Genomic DNA, 19,724 nt, shown 5'->3' on the forward strand with positions numbered 1-19,724 from the left:
TTTCATTAATTTCTTACAGGTGATGGTGACAGATGGCAGCTCTTCTCCAAAATACTCCACTGTGTGGGTGGTGGTACATGTGTTGGATGAGAATGATAATAAGCCCCAGTTTCCTCAGAAGGTATATCAGATAAAACTTCCAGAGCGGGATCGCAAGAAACGGAGTGAGCCAATTTATCGAACATTTGCATTTGACAAGGACAAAGGACCCAATGCCGAAATTTCCTACACCATCGTGGAGGGAAATGATGATGGAAAGTTTTTTATTGATCCCAAAACTGGAATGGTGTCCTCCAGGAAACAGTTTTCTGCTGGAAATTATGACATCTTAACCGTAAGGTTTTATTCCTGGTTTTATTCAGTGAATGTCAATATTTCTCAAAAACTTTAACCACTTTGTTTCTGGTTTTATGCTCTCAGGTAACACAGTGGGTTATGGCCATGTGCTCAATATATAATTACGCAATAGTCTAGCCTGAAGATGTAGTAAATAAAACTGCCTTGTGACCGGAACTGACTATGATGTTTTTTGGACACTTTGAAATAATACTGCCTGAATATTTGCTGTGAGCACCGGCTATAAATTAATGATTACCCTATTGTCTCAAAAGTGCTGTGAGTACAGAAAATCTGAAATTAAAACAGAAAATGTTTAGCAGCAATGTTCCCTGTTTGCTGCACATGACTGCTCAGTAATCCATCAAATACCCTGCAAGTCACCCACAAATTATGTGCTCAATCACAAAAAATTAAATGAACAGGCCAAGAATGAAGAAAAAAATACAATGGACATTGCTTAGCTGGTCAGATAGCAAATGTGGAGAGAGAAATGGAGTTAATGATTCAGATCGATGAACGTTTTTCAGGACTGGAAGATGGTAGCGATGATGAGCTTTGAAGAAACTACAGAGGCAGGAAACAAGTGGCAGGAAAAGAGTAACTGGAAAAGCTCTGTGAGAGGATGGGCAATAGGAGTGATTAAATGATGTGGGGTGTAAGGCAAAAGGAGTGGATAATGAAAGGATAGTAATAACACATGGATCAGGAGTAGTTTAGAAACAATATGTGGACTAGGAGGAGTTGCAAATAGTGAAATAACAATAGTAGAGGAGGAAGGAAGCATGTAAAGTCTGAGAAAGTGGAGAAGGTTGCTCTGACCAGAAAATATCGTGGAAGAAAAGCAGGTTATCACCAAGATGTGGGCCATCTCAGGAGCCATGTATCGATGGGACACCAGAGCTCCAGCAATTGATCTCACTGTGGCTCTGGTGCAACCATCTGCCATGACTATCATCTGCTCAAAAAGAAAGTGCCGGTTAACATCTTAAGTCATTAAACCCCATCTTAGAGCCGCAAAGCCTAAAAGTACCAAAGCTGGGATTTCCTGTCGCTCTCATGGTGGGACCTTTGTGGAAAATTCAGCAGCCGAGCCAAAAGTGCATTAACATTCAGCTGAACCGAACGATCCCAGCAGCGACAGACACAGAAATTCCCAACCCAAGTAAAAGGATAATTTGCTGTTTCTTGAGCTTGCATTGCGCTTTAATGAAACAACGTAGAAAGCCAATGACAGAGATTCCCTATTGTTCCTGATCATCATGGATAATATCATCTTGCCTCAATAACATGCCAAATCTCTCTCTGCAAGACAGAGATTATTTACCCTTTTTTATCCTTGGTGAACCCCTTTTAAAGCTAAAATCAACGCCTTAACATTAATCATATCTAAGTTTTTTTCATGAAAACATAATCAAAAGTCCCCGTACTACATCATCCAAAAATGGGCTTGTTTAATAATAATAATCTTTATTGTCACAAGTAGGCTTACATTAACACTGAAATGAAGTTGCTATGAAAATCCCCTAGTCGCCACATTCCAGCGCCTGTTTGGTACACAGAGGGAGAATTCAGAATGTCCAATCCATCTAACAGCACATCTTTAGGGACCTGTGGGAGGAAACCAGAGCACCCGGAGGAAACCCACACAGACACAGACATAGGGAGAACATGCATACGCCATACAAACAGTAACCCAAGCAGTGAATCGAACCTGGGATCCTGGAACTGTGAAGCAACAGTGCTACCCACTGTCCTACCATGCTGCCACTTTATCGGTTGTTTTGCTTTTATTTTGGATAATGGAAAATAACCAGAACGTGGCTCCAAGACTGGGTTATACCAATTATTAAAGATTTCCAAGCATATACTGAGGAGTTACTGTTGTTGCAGAAACCTATTTTCCAAATATATTTGCATCATTGTGCATTTGCGTATTAACAAAATGGATCAAGATACGTTTTATGTGGACTGATTTAACTATCTGCAATACAGCTAACAGTGCATACTTTTCCAGACTGCAAACCAGCGTGAACTGCTATTTCACTTAATTTATTTCTTAACTGTGAATAAAAAAATCAATGCTTCATGTTAGCTGCTCGCAGCACTGGATAATTATCTCTTTATTTTAATGTACTTTCTGTAAATATTACCCCCAAATGAGTAACAAAAAATGGTGGAGGTTCTTGCCACAATTTTCCAAACCTACTTAGATAAGGGGTGATGCCAGAAAGGATCAGAGGATTGCGAACATCACACCCCTGTTTAAGAAGGGGGAGAGGGATAAACCCAGCAATCTCCAGCCCTAAAATCAGTGGGGGTCTGGGGGGAAATTTCTATCGACAATAATCTGGGAGAAAATTTATTAGTATTTGGAGATGTGTGAGCTAATAAATTACTATCAGCATGATATTGTTAAAGACAAATTGTGTTTCACAAATTTGATCAAGTTTTTTAATTAAATAACGGAGTAACATTGATGCGTATATGGTTGATGTGTGTATAGATTTTGAAAAGGGTTTTTACAAAATATGACAAAATAAGTTTGTTAATTAACAGTAAATTAAAGCCATGGGATTAAAGGGCCATAGACACAGAATTGGCTAAGGGGCAGAAAGCTGAATGTAATGGTGAGCATTAGTTTATCAGACTGGAATGATGCATATAATGATGTTCCCCACCGACCAGTGTTAAGACCACTGCGTTTTTTTATATACATTAATTTCCTAGGTAATTAATGCATACAATACACCATGGGTGTACTGGCCATAATTTCAAAGTTTGCAGAATAAAGAACACTTGAAATTTCGTAAACATTGTAATGGATAGTAGCAGACCTCAGGAGGACATAGACTGATAAAATGAGCAGACACATGGTCGATGAAATTTAATGCCGAACATTTTAAAGTTAAACATTTTACTGGGAAGAATGAGGGGTGGCAAAATGAATTAAATTATTCCATTTTAGAGGAGGTGCAAAAACAGAAATTCATGGAGGTGTCAAATCTTTGAATGTGGCAGAAAAAGTTGAGAAGGTTTTAAAATGTATTTTGAGATCAATGGAGGAATAGAGTATCAAAGCAAATAAGTTATGCTCAACCTTCATAAAACCGAGGTTAAGTCTCTGCTGGACTATGTGTTCATTTCTGGGCATCAAACTTGAAGGTAGATGCCAAGGCTTAGAAAGGTTGTAAATGTGATTTACTACAATTACGTCAGTGATGGGAGACTTCAATTACTTCAAGAGGTGAGAGAGGCTAGGTCATCCGCCTTCGATCAAAGACAGTAAAGAGATTTAATCAAGATGTTCAAATCATGAACAGTTTGTTTGGAACAAATGAGAAACTATTTCAAATGGCAGAAGGACTGGTAACCAGGGGCCATAGATTTGAAAGTAATTGGCAAAAGCACTGGAGGTGATATGAAGGAGCAGTTTTTGAGGAGGCCCTGGTGAGCTATCTTTCTGTTACGCTACAGTCCATGTGGTGAAAGTATTCATATATTGCTGTTAGGAATAGAGTCCCAGGATTTATTCTCTGTGACAATGAAGGAATGGTAATATGTTTCCAAGTATGACTTGGAGGGATCTTCTGGTGTTGGCATTCTTATGCACCTACTGTCCCTTTCCTTCTAGGCTGTAGTGGTTGCAGGTTACGGAGGAAGTTTTGAGAAAACCTTTGCAAATTACTGAAATGTATCTTGTCGATGGTGTATGTATTACAACAATGCTTGAGGCAGAAAGTAACACCTTGCATTGTATTCGGTGTATGCTTTATATTTATGAGTGTGGTGTTGACATGCTAACCACCTTGTAGATAATGCAAGACAAATGAAAGGTCAGTAAGGTTTACAGTGGCATAAAAGTTAAAGATTTAGAGTATCATGCATTTTCCAGGCAATTTATGTGGCTTAAATGTTATTTGCCACTTGTTAGTCCAAGTCTGAATGTTACTTAGGTCTTGCTCCATATTGGCAATAGGCTGCTTCATTAATTGAAGAGTTGCAAATAGAACTGAACACTAAAATATCAGCAAATATATTAACTTATGATGGAGGAGAGGTCATTGATGAAGCAGCTAAAGATGGTTGGGCCATGGAACTGTCATGGAACTCCTGCAGTAAGGTCCTGGGGACTGAGATGATTGGCTTCCAACAAACATAACCATCTTCCTCTGTGCTCGGTATAACTGAAACCAGCAGAGCGTTTTTCCTAGGAATTCCCATTCAATGATGCAATGGAAGGAATATAGCAAAATGTGATAAGTGCATGATACCCTAAATCTTTAACTTTTATACCACTGTCAAATTTAATAGTCTCTCATTTGTATTGCCACCAGTATTTTAAATATTATAGTGAATACAATGAATCATGAAATGGCAAGTATTGAGTTTAGCATTATTAACTCTTGTAGAAATTTATAAACTTCTGTTTTGTTATGGGTTGTGATGTCTTCTAAAATTCATTTTAGGGTTTAAAATTAAATTTAATGAGTTAACCATATTACCCGAGGTTCTAATTATCCTGTACTTACATTGCAGGTAAAATTAGTGTTGTCTTTTAAAGCAATGGAATTAATTTGCTAACATCACATTTACTTTTGTATATTTTCTGTTTTTGTTGCATTCATCTTTATTACTCAGATTAAGGCAGTGGACAACGGAAGACCACAAAAGTCTTCCACTGCGCGTTTGCATATTGAGTGGATCAAGAAACCGGAACCATCTTCCATCCCCCTCAGTTTTGATGAACCGTTTTACAACTTCACAGTGATGGAAAATGACAGAGTGAATGAAATTGTTGGTGTGGTCACAGTTCAGCCAAGTAACATACCTCTTTGGTTTGATATAGTGGGTAAGTTCTCATGTCAGTGTTCTGAAAATTCCCATTTGTCACACTGAGATCCATTACAAAGAGTCATTCGGCTAAGTTGCTGGCTTTTGAAAAAAGCAGACCAAGCAGGCCAGTAGCACGGTTCGATTCCTGTACCAGCCTCCCCGGAGAGGCGCCGAAATGTGGCGACTAGGGGCTTTTCACAGTAACTTCATTGAAGCCTACTCGTGATAATAAGCGATTTTCATTTCATTTTTTCATTTAATTTAAAATCCACTTTAACCTTTCAGCACTAAATTCTCCCGAAATGTTGTGAAAACAATTTTTAAAAGAATATAAAATAAGAAATTTGTGATAATTGGTAAAATTGTAGTCGTATTGTGAAAGAAAATGAAAATAAAGACCGTAGGGTATCCCTTACTTTGTGAGGTAACATTTGACAAAGATGGAATTTGAAAGGGCAGTATTTTTATGATCGAGGCAGATAGCTTGAGTCAGGGAATTTCCTAAAACAACAGGCTCGCCTTGGTTTAAAGAAGCTGGAATCATACAATTTTCAGTCTGGGAAGTGGGTAGGGAATGGAGTCAGGCCACCAACTCCTACAGATCTTGGGTGGCCACAAGCTTGGGCTGGTTAGAGGGCCCATCCTAGTCTTCATCCTAGTTGCAATAAGAGGACAGTTAGGCTCCCCAACCCTACTTTGCACAGTCCCTCATACCGTCCGTGTCAACTCAATGCCAACTCATAGCCCTTCCATGCTATTCAACCAGTATGCACTCTAGACGTAACAAATGAAGCATATAATAATAATGGCAAGGGCTGGTTTTGCTCAGTGGGCTCGACAGCTGGTTTGTGATGCAGAACAAGGCCAGCAACATGGGTTCAATTCCCGTACCAGCTGAGAATTCTGAATTCTCCCTCTGTGAACCCAAACAGGCGCCGGAATGTGGCAACTCGGGGTTTTTCACAGTAACTTAATTGTAGTGTTAATGTAAGCCTACTTGTGACAATAAAGGTTATTTATTTATTATTTATTAAGTGTAGGTCTACTGAAAGACAAAAAGGCCATTCAAATATGTTCTATGGAGAAACAAAATTTTGATTTCCACCTGTCCTCATTGTACGTGCTTGACCGTGAGCCCAGACTAATAGCAGGGATTTTGTTTTGACAAGTGAAGTGAATTGTGGACTTTGCTTGTTTGACATCTTTAAGTGGTTACAAAAAGTTGTTCTTTCTGTGACCTCTTTTGTCAGTGCCTTGTTTTGGACAAGATTACGATATGTGAAGTGTTTGAAGCCTATGTTATAGATATTTTAGGTGTCTGCCCGATTGCCATTTTTATAGAGTTGTCAGTGCAGCAGATTTCGATGAACGTTTCTGAATGCATGGTGTTCTTTTCTCAGCATTTCATGTTTGCCATTGATTTATATGGCTCATTGGTTATGTACGTATCCAATTTGGGTAAATGGGCATGTAAGGGAAACAAGTTGGAATGGAGAGTTTGAGGGGATATAGGGATTGGCTGGGGGGCAGGAGCTGGCATTGAATTATAGTATGAGAGGCCATGCAGAGTGATTGGGGGCACGGGTAAGACCTTTTGAAATTACCTTTCTAAAGGTTGATGAGCCCAGATTATTGCCATGAAGCTATGAAGAATCTGGCCTGACTCACAAACATTGCAGAGGGTTAAGAGATTCCTACCCCCACAATGGAACTACCCACGTCAAGAGTGCATGGCGCAGGCTCTTTACCCACATCCTTTTCCTCTGCCAACAAAAATTACTGGTGCCAGGAATGAGGGCTGGAATCCCGGGTCAGATCAGTCGTCCTGACTCCAGGAAAATCTGGTCCTGAGTCTTTAAGATCTCTGTTATTAACGGTAGAGTTTTCAAAACTTACAGATAAAGTAATCAATACTTCTATTAAACCACCCATATTTGAAAGATTGATAACATTTTGTCTGTCTTTTCCTAGTCATTAATTAAATGCACTTAGTGGCTGTTAAAGTTATGTAATTGTTAACAATCCTGTTCCATGCTGCAAATCATCCATAATGATTTGCATTCAACAAAAAGTGTGATACTCATTGATATAAGTAGCTTCACTATGTCAATGATCCGTGAAAAAAAGGCAGAAATATGTGTGGTTAAGCTGTACAAAAACACACCCTGGACTGAGTGTGAAGTCTGTTAAATTGGTAAACAACATCCCAGTCTCTTGAAGAGCATTATATTAGTTTACCAATGACCTGTGGCATTTGCATTTCTAGGCCACTGACCCCATGTGACACTCAGACCATGCAGGTGAGTAACTTAGGATATGTGGCATAGATGTCTGACTTGGAAAGAACTTAAATCTTATATCTTTCTCCCTTTAAGTGCACTATGGTTTGTTCTTTTCTGTGAATATTTCTAGAATATTTCTAGAGCCAACTAGCTCCATGCACTGTTATGCAATTTGACTTTTTATTTGTTTGGGTTCTGAGCTCCATATATGACTTTACATCTCTTTCCGTTTTTGTTCTAAAGACTCAACTGAAAAAGCTATATTTATTGTTTGATGTGAGGGAAGTGTTCAACAAACTATCTCATGGTGTTCATTTGATTTTTCAAAAAAATCCTTTCCTAAACTGACGTGCATTATGTCACAATGTTGGTAAAACTAATATAGTGCATATGTTCCGTGAATATCACACACTAAAACTCATCTAAGCACGTGATTCCTTATCATTTAAACAGACAGGATTTCAGGCATTCATCCACAGCTTAGTCAGTCCACCATGTCAGTTAGTTTTTCCGTAAGATTCTTGTCACTCTCATGAGGAAGATCACATTCAAGATATTATGCGACCCAGGTGGAATTTGCATATTGATTTGACTTGCTCAATTTATTCCTACATTAAGCATCAGCTTCCTTTAATTAAGGACACAGCAGGATGTATCATTTTCAGCCTTGTTAATTATTGAGTTGTATTTTTGTTTCCTAAAGTCTTTTAAAAATAAAATAATGCCATTGTACGGTACCACATTTAAATAAAATAGAATTTATCACCTACAATTGCTATTCTTCATTGACTTTAGCCTTGGCTTGTGTGCATGTTCTACAAGTAATCTTTCAGCTACCTGTTGGTCACCAACTGCCCTGGTTTACAAAAACTGAAGGCAGAAGAACATGACATTGAAAGATCAAGTGTAATTAGTTTTATATTTTATGAATGGTAATTAAGTAATGGTAAATAGTACCTTAATCCCTTAAAGCATATTTCTCAAATTATTCCTGTTTGAGTTAGATCAGTGTACTTGTATTCCAAGCGATCCTCTATCCGTTTACATCAATTGGATTGCCAGGCATACTTGTGAGCTAAAACATACTTGTTACATTCCCATAGCAATCTGTGCTCAGACTGTAGTCAGTTGGTAATGCCTTTAATTTGCTTTGCTCATCCATTTTAGAATGCAATATGTTTTAATTTATGCTTCAAATGAAGTGGACAGGTTTCTGTAGTCGAATTGCAACTTCAATAGCTCTACGATTAATAATGCTGAATAATGGAGGTGAATTTTTTTAACTATTCATGGGAGTATATTCTGATTGCCAATACATATGCTAGTGAAGTGTTTACCTTCCAAGGATAGAACTGAGTTATGTAAAATGAGAAAAATTATCGATACAGCATAAACTTAAAACATCATGATCTTCCCTGATGGTCTAAAGAGCAAAGACATGGTCTGCCGCAGCACCACACCAGGTAGACCAGAATATCCCAGACCTGATTTTTGCTTAGTCCTTCCTGAGTTAGTTAAGCTTGCTGAGGCAGCAGCTGGGGCAATGCCATTAGACTCAATGGCACTGAAATGGAGAGATGTGATGCAAATTAACTAATACTGGTAACTGTCCAGTGATTTCTTCTGGAAACTAAATCAAATAGGCTGATGACATTAATTATCTTATCTCACTCCGACATGATGAATGAACAGTTCAGAGAGCCCTCAGTGCTCACTGAACCACATTCTATCAACATTTAACACCTTGAGGTGAGAGGAGACAATTGTTCAAAAAACACATGGTGAAGCATCAAAATTTTAATTAAAAAAAAAATTGCAGTAACATGTTAACTCAGTTTTAATACCGGCTGAATGAATTCACATTTAAAATTTTTAGTGCACTTTACATTTTGTACACAATTAGAAGTGATTTTTGAGAACGATGAAGTATACTGATAGGTGAGGGCTTACATGTTTAGTATACTTGAATGAATGCTCAGCTTATGGTATGTATCAAGTTAAAATGCTATAATTGCATCCTAAACTTTCTTGAACTCTTTTTCTAACTAATGTTTCCCATCATTGTCCTTTTTGTTTCTTCAATCCTTTCTTTCCTGTCATTTTTTTCTCCTTTCCTTCCTCTTTATGCCCCTGTCTGCCCCCCTTCAAGGTGGGAAGCAAGCTCGAGAGATGTTCTATGTTTATCAGACAGCTTGTGGCCAGAACTGTTCCAGAGAAGGTATCGCTACTCCCATAAAGTCTCTGAAATCACAAGTATATTGTCTGTTTCGAGAATTTTCTTATGCTCTCAGTGTTCAGTTTGGCACTAAACTGGTTGCTTATATCATGTTGATATAACTGTTGATTTTTATCAGGGTTTTGTCATATTTGTAAATGTTTTCACTATCGAGGTTAGGGATTGCATGCGAGAGAAGGAATAATTTACTAGTCTGAAATCGTGACACTTTAGAATTCTGCCAATTTTACCCTTTCCCTGCACGTGTTGAGTGATGAAATAAGGTGAATTATACATGTGATGGAATATCTATTTTGATTTAAAAAAATAATTGTTATGGTACTGCTGAAGTCTGCAGCAAAACATTGTTAAAATTCTCGATGGATACTGAAAACTGGTTTCCCACTTTGGGTTATCATGGATATCCAACCACCATTTTCTTTTTGCTGAGTAACATATTTAAGTAGGACTGGGTTATGTTGATGTATCCCCAACTCAAATTATTCTACAAAATTTTTGTATATCCACATATATTCAGTGCACAGGAGTCATATTGTATGGTATATTTTACAGCACCAATGTATTTCAGTTTGTTGTAAATAACCTGGATGAGATTAGGGACATCTAACAGGTAACATCTGATGGACCTTCAAATCAAAAATGCAGGTATGTTGTTAAACATAGTGATTGTTAAGAAAATAATGGAACTCTGTCCGGTGGCGACTGTGAAGGAGCAAGTCGCACATTTGGTGGCTCCCGCTCTGGTCGGACTTTTGGACCTTTCCCCAGTTTTTTTACCAGACTTGAAATGTAAAACGGATGTTAGTGCCAATTGTTTACTGAATTCTCACTTCGGTGTTTGGAGAGAAGGACTAGAAGTGTTTGTAAGGGCAGAAACAAAAGGATAGAGAAGGCTTGGGCTGTAGCTGCAACAGAAGACAGCATTGCGGAGGTTCGGACCTCTGGCTTGTCAACCCAGCAGTCTGTGGAGCAGCTGATGCAAATCATTTAAGGAGGCTTTGCTACGCAGAAACGGGACTGCTAGACCCGATAAAAGAGTCGATTGAGTGGTCGGAGCATAGATTGGACGCCCAGGATCGGGCGATCCAGAAGGTGGAGAAGGAGCTGGCTGAGCAGTGGGAACATCAGACTGCGGTGGTGCTGGAGGTGGGGATGCTGAGGGACCAGCAGAAGAAGCTCCTGGAGAAGGTGGAGGACCTAGAAAATAGGTCCCGGCAGCAGAACCTAAGAATCGTCGGGCTTCCGGAGGGGTCCGATGGAACGGACGCTGGGGCATACATCGCAGACATGTTTGTGAAGCTGCTGGGGGATGGGGCATTTTCCCGGCCCTTGGAGGTGGATAGGGCTCACAGAGCACTCGCAAGGAAGCCGCGAACGGGAGACCTCCCGAGGGCAATGGTGGTGAGATTCCATAGATTCTCGGATAAGGAGCGCATTCTATAGTGGGCCAAGCAGACACGGAGCTGTAAATGGGACAATAGCATCCTGCAGGTTTACCAGGATCTGAGTGTAGAGGTGACCAGGATGAGAGCAGGCTTCAACCAGATCATACAACATAGAACATACAGTAGAGAAGGAGGCCATTCGGCCCATCGAGTCTGCACCGAACCACTTAAGCCCTCACTTCCACCCTATCCCCAGAACCCAATAACCCCTCCTAAACTTTTTGGTCACTAAGGACAATTTATCATAGCCAATCCACCTAACCTGCACGTCTTTGGACTATTGGAGGAAACCGGAGAACCCGGAGGAAACCCACGCAGACACGGGGAGAACGTGCAGACTCCACACAGGCAGTGACCCAGCAGGGAATCGAACATGGGACCCTGGCGCTGTGAAGCCACAGTGCTAACCACTATGCTACCTTGCTGCCTATCAGGTCGATCCTTTTTAAGAAAAAGGTGAAGTTTGGACTGTTATACCCAGCCCGTCTCTGGGTCACGCATGAAGATCAGCACTTCCACTTCAAGTCACCTGAGAACGCGTTGGACTTTGTGAAAAAGAAAGGGCTAGTGATCGATTGAGAACGTTTGAACTTGGCTGCAGCATTCATGTTCTTGTTTTTTCTTTTTGTTTCTCTGTTTTTGTAAAAAGTTTCCCATTTTGCGTTTCATGGAAGATGTTTGTGATGCCGTTTGCATTGATTTGGAACCAGCGGTAGAGCTGAGTGAGTTAATGTTTTCCTATGCACTGTTGAGGGATGGAGGGGTGCTTGTTTTGATCTTGGTGTTTTTCTGGTGGGCAATTGTGTGGGGATTGTTTGATGTTGAAGTTTGTTTGTGTGAGCGGGGTGGGAAGGGAACAATAGGTGGGAGACTGTCCGGCGCCGGAGATGGGGGCCACCAAGCTAGCTGGGCGAGCTAGCTCTCGGAAGCGCAGTGGGGGGTGTGCATATGTTTGCTTTAGTAAAGGGGTTGGGTTACAGGGTGTTGTTACTAAGGGGGGAGGGGGGTGAATGTTCTGCTGACGAGGTAGGGACTTGGACTGAGGGACAGAGAGGAGGTTGGGGGCGGGGTCTGCCTGGAGATGGACCGGTGGAGGTGCAGAGTACGGGCTGGAGGTTGGCCTATAAAAGGGGATGGCTGATTGACAGAGGGGGTGGCATTGAGCCCCCCCCCCCCCCCAACTAGGCTGATCACCTGGAATGTTCGAGGGTTAAATGGGCTGGTCAAAAGGGCCCGTGTGTTTGGGCATCTTAGGGGATTGAAGGTGGCTGTGGTAATGTTGCAGGAGATGCACCTTAGAATGACTGACCAGGTTGGACTGAGGAAAGGCTGGGTCAGTCGGGTCTTTCACTCTGGACTAGGTTCAAAGACTAGAGGGGTCGCGATTCTGATCAATAAGCGGGTGGTGTTTGAGTCAGGTAGAATAGTCTCAGACATGGGAGGTCGGTACATTATGGTCAGTGGGAAGCTAGAGGAGTGCAGGTGGTATTAGTAAATGTGTATGCGCCAAATTGGGATGATGTGGAGTTTATAAAGAGGATGCTGAGGAAGATACCGGACCTGGACTCGCACAGGTTGGTCATGGGAGGGGACTTCAACACAGTTATGGACCCTGGCTTGGACCGGTCAAGCTCGAAAACGGGCAGGTGCCAGCAATGGCAAAGGAACTAAGAGGGTTCATGGAGCTGATGGGGGAGGTGGATCCATGGAGATTTGGGCAGCCGAGGGTGAAGGAATTCTCCTTCTACTCACACGTGCTTACAGTGTATTCCTGGATTGAATTCTTTATTTTGAGCAGGGCCTTGCTGGCTGGGGTGGGGGGCATTGGGTACTCGGCGATTACCATCTCAGACCATGCTCCACACTGGCTTGATCTGCAGGTTAGTAAAGACAGTAACCAGCGTCCGCACTGGAGGTTGGATGTGGGACTCTTGGCGGATGAAGGGGTGAGCCAGCGGCTGAGGAAATGTATTCAGAGCTACCTGCAGGTCAATGACACGGGGGAAATTTCAGCAGCGGTGGTGTGGGAAGCACTGAAGGTCGTGGTCAGAGGAGAGCTGATCTCAATCCGGGCCCATATGGAGAAGGTGGACAGGGTGGAGCCGGACTGACTGGTAAAGGAGTTACTACAGATTGATAGGAGGTACGCAGAGACCCCAGAGGTAGAGTTTTTAAGGGAACGGCGGAGGTTACAGGCGGAGTTTAGCTTGCTGACCACAGGGAGGGCGGTGGAGAAGTTGAGAAAGATGAGGGGGACGATCTATGAACATGGTGAGAAGACCAGCAGAATGCTTGCACAGCAGCTTAGGAAGAGGGAGCAGCTAAGGAGATAGGGAAAGTAAAGGATGGAGATGGGAACCTGGTTGGTGATTCAGTAGGGGTGTATAAGGCATTTAGGGATTTCTACAGCAGGCTTTACAGGTCGGAACCCCCTTGGGGGCCGGAGGGGATGAGGCGATTCTTGGAGGGGCTGAATTTCCCAAAGGTGGATGGGGAGCGGGTAGAAGGGCTGCGGAGGAGATAGTGGAGGGCTTGAAGGCCATGCAAGCGGGTAAGGCCCCAGATCCGGACGGGTACCCAGTGGAGTTTTATAAAAAGTTCTCAGGGATATTGGGGACGGTGTTGTTGAGGATGTTCAATGAGGCAAGGGAAAGAGGGGTGTTGCCCCCAACGAGGTCATAGGCAACGATTTCGCTGATTCTGAAGCGGGACAACCTGGAGCTGTGTGGGTCCTACAGATGCCAAGTTGCTGGCCAAAACCTTGTCCTCCAGGATCAAGGATTGTGATCCGGAGGTTATTGGAGAGGACCAGACGGGGTTTGCTAAGGGCGGGCAGTTGGTGGCCAATGTGAGAAGGCTGTTAAATGTGATAAGGATGTCCCCGGAAGGTAGGGAGGTGGGGGTAGCGATCGTAATGGATGCAGAAAAGGCTTTTGATCAGGTAGAATGGGACTATGTGTGGGAGATACGGGGACGGTTCGGATTCGGGTGGGGCTTTATTGACTAGGTCAGGTTACTAGGCTCCTGTGGCAAGTGTACAGACAAATAGGACAACATCGGACTATTTTAGACTGCGCTGGGGGACGCGACAGGGATGCCCCCTCTCCCCACTGTTGTTTGCACTGGCTACAGAGCCATTGGCAATTGCTCTGAGAGCCTCTAAGACTCTAGGAGAATTTGGCCGGTTTTCGGGGTATAAGCTTAATATGGGAAAGAGTGAGATATTTGTGGTCCAGGCGAGGGGACAGTAGAGGCAACTGGGAGAGCTGCCGTTTAGGTTAGTAAAGGGAAGTTTTAGGTACCTAGCCATCCAAGTGGTACGGGAATGGGACCGGCTGCATGAATTGAATCTGGCCCGGCTGATGGACCAAATGAAGGACAATTTTCGGAGATGGGATACGCTAACGTTGTCTCTGGCTGGAAGGGTCCAAACGGTGAAGCGGTCCTCCCGAGATTCCTATTTGTATTTCAGTGTCTCCCCATCTTTATTCCGCGGTCCTTTTTTAATCGGGTCAATTGAGTGATCACGGCTTCATCTGGACGGCCAACACCCTGCGAGCAAGGAAGGTAATGCTTGAGCAGAGTAGGGGAGAGGGCGGGTTGGCGCTGCCAAATTTTAGCAACTATTGCTGGGCGGCGAATATAGCCATGATCAGGAAGTGGGTGGTGGGGGAGGAGTCGGCATGGGTGCGTATGGAGGCGGCTTCATGTAAGGGCACCACTTTGGGGGCGTTGGTATCTGCGTCTCTGCCATTCCCACCGGCACGGTACTCCACCAGTTCAGTGGGGGTGGCGGCCCTGAGAGTTTAGGGCCAGTGGAGGCGGCATGTGGGAGCAGTAGGAGCATCGGTCTGGGTCCCAATCTGTGACAATCACCGATTTGCCCCGGGGAGTATGGACGGGGGGTTCCGGTTATGGCGGAGAGCGGGGATTGAGAGAATGGGGGAATATGTTCATAGAGGGGAGCTTTCCGAGTATGAGGGCATTGGAGGAAAAATTTGGGTTGGTAAGGGGAAACAAATTCAGGTATCTGCAGGTGCGGGACTTCCTTCATAAACAGGTGCCAACCTTGCCGCTCCTACTGCAAAGGGGGATTCAGGACAGGGTAGTTTCTAGTGGTGGATAGGAGAAGGGAGCATCACTGACATTTATAAGGAGCTTATGGGGTCGAAGGAGACGCAGACCGAGTAGCTGAAGTGCAAGTGGGAGGAGGAACTGGGAGGTGAGATAGAGGATGGTCTATGGGCAGACGCGTTGAGTAGAGTCGATGCATCTGCAACATGTGCCAGGCTCAGCCTGATACAATTTAAGGTTGTTCACCGGGCTCACATGACAGTGGCCTGGATGAGCCGATACTTTGGGGTGCAGGACAGCTGCGCAAAATATGCGTGAGGACCGGCGAACCATGTCCATATGTTTTGGACATGTCCAAAGCTTAAGGGATTTTGGCAGGGGTTTGCAGGTGTCATGTCCACGGTGTTAAAAACAAGGGTGGCGCTGAGTCCAGAGGTGGCGATTTTCAGGGTGTCAGAAAACCCGGGAATCCAGGAGGAGAAAGAGGCAGATGTTCTGGCCTTTGCTTCCCTGGTAGCCCGGAGACAGATACTATTAGCATGGAGGGACTCAAAGACCCAAAGTCGGAGACCTGGCTATCGGACATGGCTAGCTTTCTCTGTTTGGAGAATATCAAGTTTGCCTTGAGAGGGTCACTGTTAGGGTTCACCCGGAGGTGGCAACCATCCGTCGACTTCTTGGCGGGAAATTAATTGCCAGCAGACGACCGGGGTTGGGGGGGGGGGGGGGGGGGGGGGTCAACAAGGGTGGGACCTATACGAAAGCTAAATTACCTTTTCACTATGTTTATGGTTTCATGTATATTTTTTCTTTTGTTGTTGTCACTATACCAAAAATACCTCCATAAAATGTTTGTTAATAATAAAGAAAATAATGGAACTCTAACCAGAGTATCTCAGCTCGAACATGATTAATTTTAGGGACAGAAAGTGCATTGGACAGAACAAATTAATCAGTTTTTCTACAGATGAGTCCCAGTCACCTGCCTTTTCACAATATCAATAATTTTATTTATTGGATCCAAGTTATAATTTTCAATGCACTCATCGGAAGTGCAGCCCCACTACAAGGAAAGCAAGGAATAGCAGATCTCATCCCAAACAATGGTCATATGTACCATGGCGTTTGGCAACCTCCCTAGCACACTGCTCCTCACAGGGCAGAGGCTTCACCAGTGACGCTATCAGCTCACCCACTCCTTAGGACAACCAGCTGCCTCCAAACCCGGCCTGCCCACCACACCCCTGCTCCCATCCACCCTTCAGCCGGACAGATTGCCACAACCTGTGTGTCACAGCTAGGACCCACATGACACTGCAGCTACGCTCGCAGAAGACACACACTTCCCTGCCTCACCCTCATGTGTAGGACCTTCCCAAACACAAGCCCCCAAGCATGGAGGTGATTGGTGGCACAAGGCGACCCTCTCCACCACACAACCAAGTGCTACCCTGCTGATGGGATAACACACGGCCCACCCAATGAGGACACCCACAGTAGACCCCACTGAGGAAATAGGGAAGGGGCACAGAGCCTATCACTGACACGGGTTGCGACAGCCACTGGTATCCCTGTTGACAGGGATGGGTGGTAAGGATAGAGGCTCCCCGGTATCAGTCACTGATGGGGACAGGGGTGTATTGTGGAAGGCAGCAACACATCGGGGTGGAGTGGGGTGGGTTTGGGGGCGATATGTGGAGGATGGAGCTGAAGTACAACTCAAGGTCACCATGTAGACTGCTTGATTAGGATGGACAAGGAAATACTCATCTAGCTAACATGTCTTCACTTGGGCAGCACGGTGACGCAGTGATTAGCACTGCTGCCTCAGGGCGCCAAGGTCTCGGGTTCGAACCCGGCTCTGGGTCACTGTCCATGTGGAGTTTGTACATTCTCCCCGTGTTTGCAGGGTTTCACCCCAACAACCCAAAAGGATGTGCAGGGTAGGTAGATTGGCCACGATACATTGCCCCATAATTGGAAAAATGAAAAGTATTTAAAAATAGAAAATGGGGCGGGATTCTCTCCTACTTGGCGTGACGGGGGTCCCGGCATAGGGGAGTGGCGCCAACCACTCCGGGGTCGGGCCTCCCCAAAGGTGGGGAATTCTCCGCACCTTTGGGGGCCAGCCCCGCGCCGGAGCGGTTGGCACCAGAAGACTGGCGCAAAAAACCGGCGCCAGCGGCCTTTCAGGCCCACTGCCCAGCAGCGGGGCTGGCCGAAAGGCTTTCGCCAGTCGGCGCACGCGCCGGCGGTGACGTCAGCGGCCAGCTGTCGCTGACGTCACCACCGGCGCATGCGCAATGTGGGTTTCTCTTCCGCTTCGGAGAAGAAAGAGTGCACCCAGGGCACTGGCCCGGAGTCTGAGCGGGGGCCTCCGATCACGGGCCTGGCCACCGTGGGGGCACCCCCCCGGGGTCCGATCGCCCCGCGGGGACCGGTCGCGCCGCCGATCCCGCCGCCACCAGAGGTGGTTCAAACCTCGGCGGCGGGAGAGGCCTCCCAGCGGTGGGACTTCGGCCCATCGCGGGCTGGAGAATCGCCGCAGGGGCCTCGCCGATCGGAGTGGCGTGATTCCCGTCACCGCCACTTCCCGGGTGGCGGAGAATCTCTGACACGGTGGGGGCAGGATTTGCGGCGGCCCCAGCCAATTCTCCGACCCTGCTGGGGGTCGGAGAATTTCGCCCCATGTCTTCACTTTTCCTCCACCACAGAGAATGAATTTCGGAGTATGGCCAGCAATGCTCACTGTCTACCTGGCCACAGCTACTGTTGAGGACTCACAGAGGCTGGAGGCACAGGGCCTGCTCAGAGAGGACCCTACATAAGAGTAGCCTTCCCCAGTAGTGAGGGGCCAACCGAAGAGCCTCAAGTGCCGGCCGCCCAACAGGCTGAGGAGGTGTGGAAACAGCACTTCCATCAGGCCCCAAGTATACCATCAGTGCATATTCTTCGGGGAACTGCCGGACTGCCTGTGCTAACCAGGGAGACCGTGCGGCACCTGTGCCAGATAATGGTGCATCCGGCACTGCGGCCATGCAGGAGGATACCCTCCACCAGTGGCCCTCAAGGTAATGGTCGCCTTGAATTTTTATGCCTCTGGGTCTTTCCAGGGGCCGAGCGGGGTCCTGTCTGGGATCTCAAACATCCGCACATAGATGCATCCGCACTGTGATGGATGCTGTATGCGCCCAAGCACACCAAAATGTCAGGACAGCGTGCACGACGCATACATCCTGGTGAACCTGTCAGACCCTGGCATCTCTGAGATATTCCCTTGGGTGAGGCGTTATCTTGTGCGACAAACGTTACCCGTTGTGGTTTTGGCTAATGACGCCTGTCCAGAGGCCCAAAACCAATGTGGAGGACCACTATAATGACGGCCATACAACAACCAGCAACATCATTGAGCAGTGCCTTGATGTTCTCAAGATGTGCTTCTAATGCCTCGACCGCTCCGGTGGGGCAGGCCTGCACAACACCGCGCAGCAGAGTGGTCGTTGGGGGGGGGGGGGGGGGGGGGGGGGGGAACGTGCTGGAGGAGGATGAAGTATGCTGGACTTTATCTGATGAGTGAGATGCCAGGAAGAACTGGACCTGGAGCCCGGGCTGGCACAGCAAGCTGCCCAACGTGTGCTCCAGGGCCGCTGCACAAAGGGAAACCGCATCACTTCCAGATTTGCCTGCTCGGAGGCCTGGCAACCAGCAGCTCCACCACCCTCTGCAACCTCTCCCATCCCCCACCCCTTCAAGGTGGTACCCCCTTTGCCATAGTCGTTCACATCCTCCCCTGTCCATCCTCCCTTCTCCCCATTCCACCACCCTCGCTCTCCCTCCAAGGAACCCACCACCATCACTCTAGGGTGTTGGCCCTGGGCAGGGATTATCACGGGGTATGACTGGAGTTGCTCTATGCAACCACAGGCCATGGTGTGCGGTCAGTGAGATGTGCAGCAAGGTGGCTACCCAGCCAGCCAGCCGTGGCAGCGGCGGGACTGGCAACCCATGGCCCACGCCTCTGGGAACATGTCTTACCTCCGATCTCTTCCTCAGCAGCCACTGCGCCTGTTTCCCAATTTTTTTAATCACATGTGAACCTCACTGTCGGTAATTCCTCATGGCAGAGGCAGAGCGTTGCAGGAGCCCCGGAGAATACTCGGACCGGCCCATTAATAATATGTCAACAGTGTTTACTGTATGTGGAGCGTAGAATGCATTTGCACTGCTGTCGAGGCACCGGAGCATGGCATGCCTTTGTGCGCCTGTCGCCGACCTGGATTTTCTTTTATAAATATTTTTTTGCAATGAGGGCAATTTAGTGTAGCTAATCCACCTAGCTTGCACATCTTGTGGGTTGTGAGTGTAAGACCCATGCAAACACGGGGAGAATATGCACTCTACACGACAGTAACCTGGGGCCGGAATCAATCTTGGGACCTCAGTGTCGTGAGGCAGCAGTGCTAAGCACTGCACCACCATGCAGACCTCCAACCTCGATTTTTGACTGACGCGTGA

The 19,724-nt window shown here is 45.7% G+C and overlaps 1 protein-coding gene across 7 annotated transcripts in view; it reads left to right on the forward strand.

Annotated features, from left to right (window-relative positions):
* Positions 1 to 19,724, forward strand: part of fat3a (FAT atypical cadherin 3a) — a 963,948-nt gene that overhangs the window by 753,125 nt on the left and 191,099 nt on the right. For 5 of the 7 annotated variants that reach the window (XM_038819007.1, XM_038819006.1, XM_038819008.1 and 2 more), the window contains 3 exons: positions 20 to 334; positions 4,978 to 5,188; positions 9,604 to 9,672. In XM_038819007.1, coding sequence (XP_038674935.1) covers positions 20 to 334; positions 4,978 to 5,188; positions 9,604 to 9,672 — 595 coding nt within the window. The remainder of the gene's footprint in view (positions 1 to 19; positions 335 to 4,977; positions 5,189 to 9,603; positions 9,673 to 19,724) is intronic. The other 2 variants (XM_038819009.1, XM_038819011.1) reach the window with 1 other exon arrangement.

The sequence above is a fragment of the Scyliorhinus canicula genome, chromosome 14, assembly GCF_902713615.1.
Source record: "Scyliorhinus canicula chromosome 14, sScyCan1.1, whole genome shotgun sequence".
In the NCBI taxonomy this organism is placed as follows: Eukaryota; Metazoa; Chordata; class Chondrichthyes; order Carcharhiniformes; family Scyliorhinidae; genus Scyliorhinus; species Scyliorhinus canicula.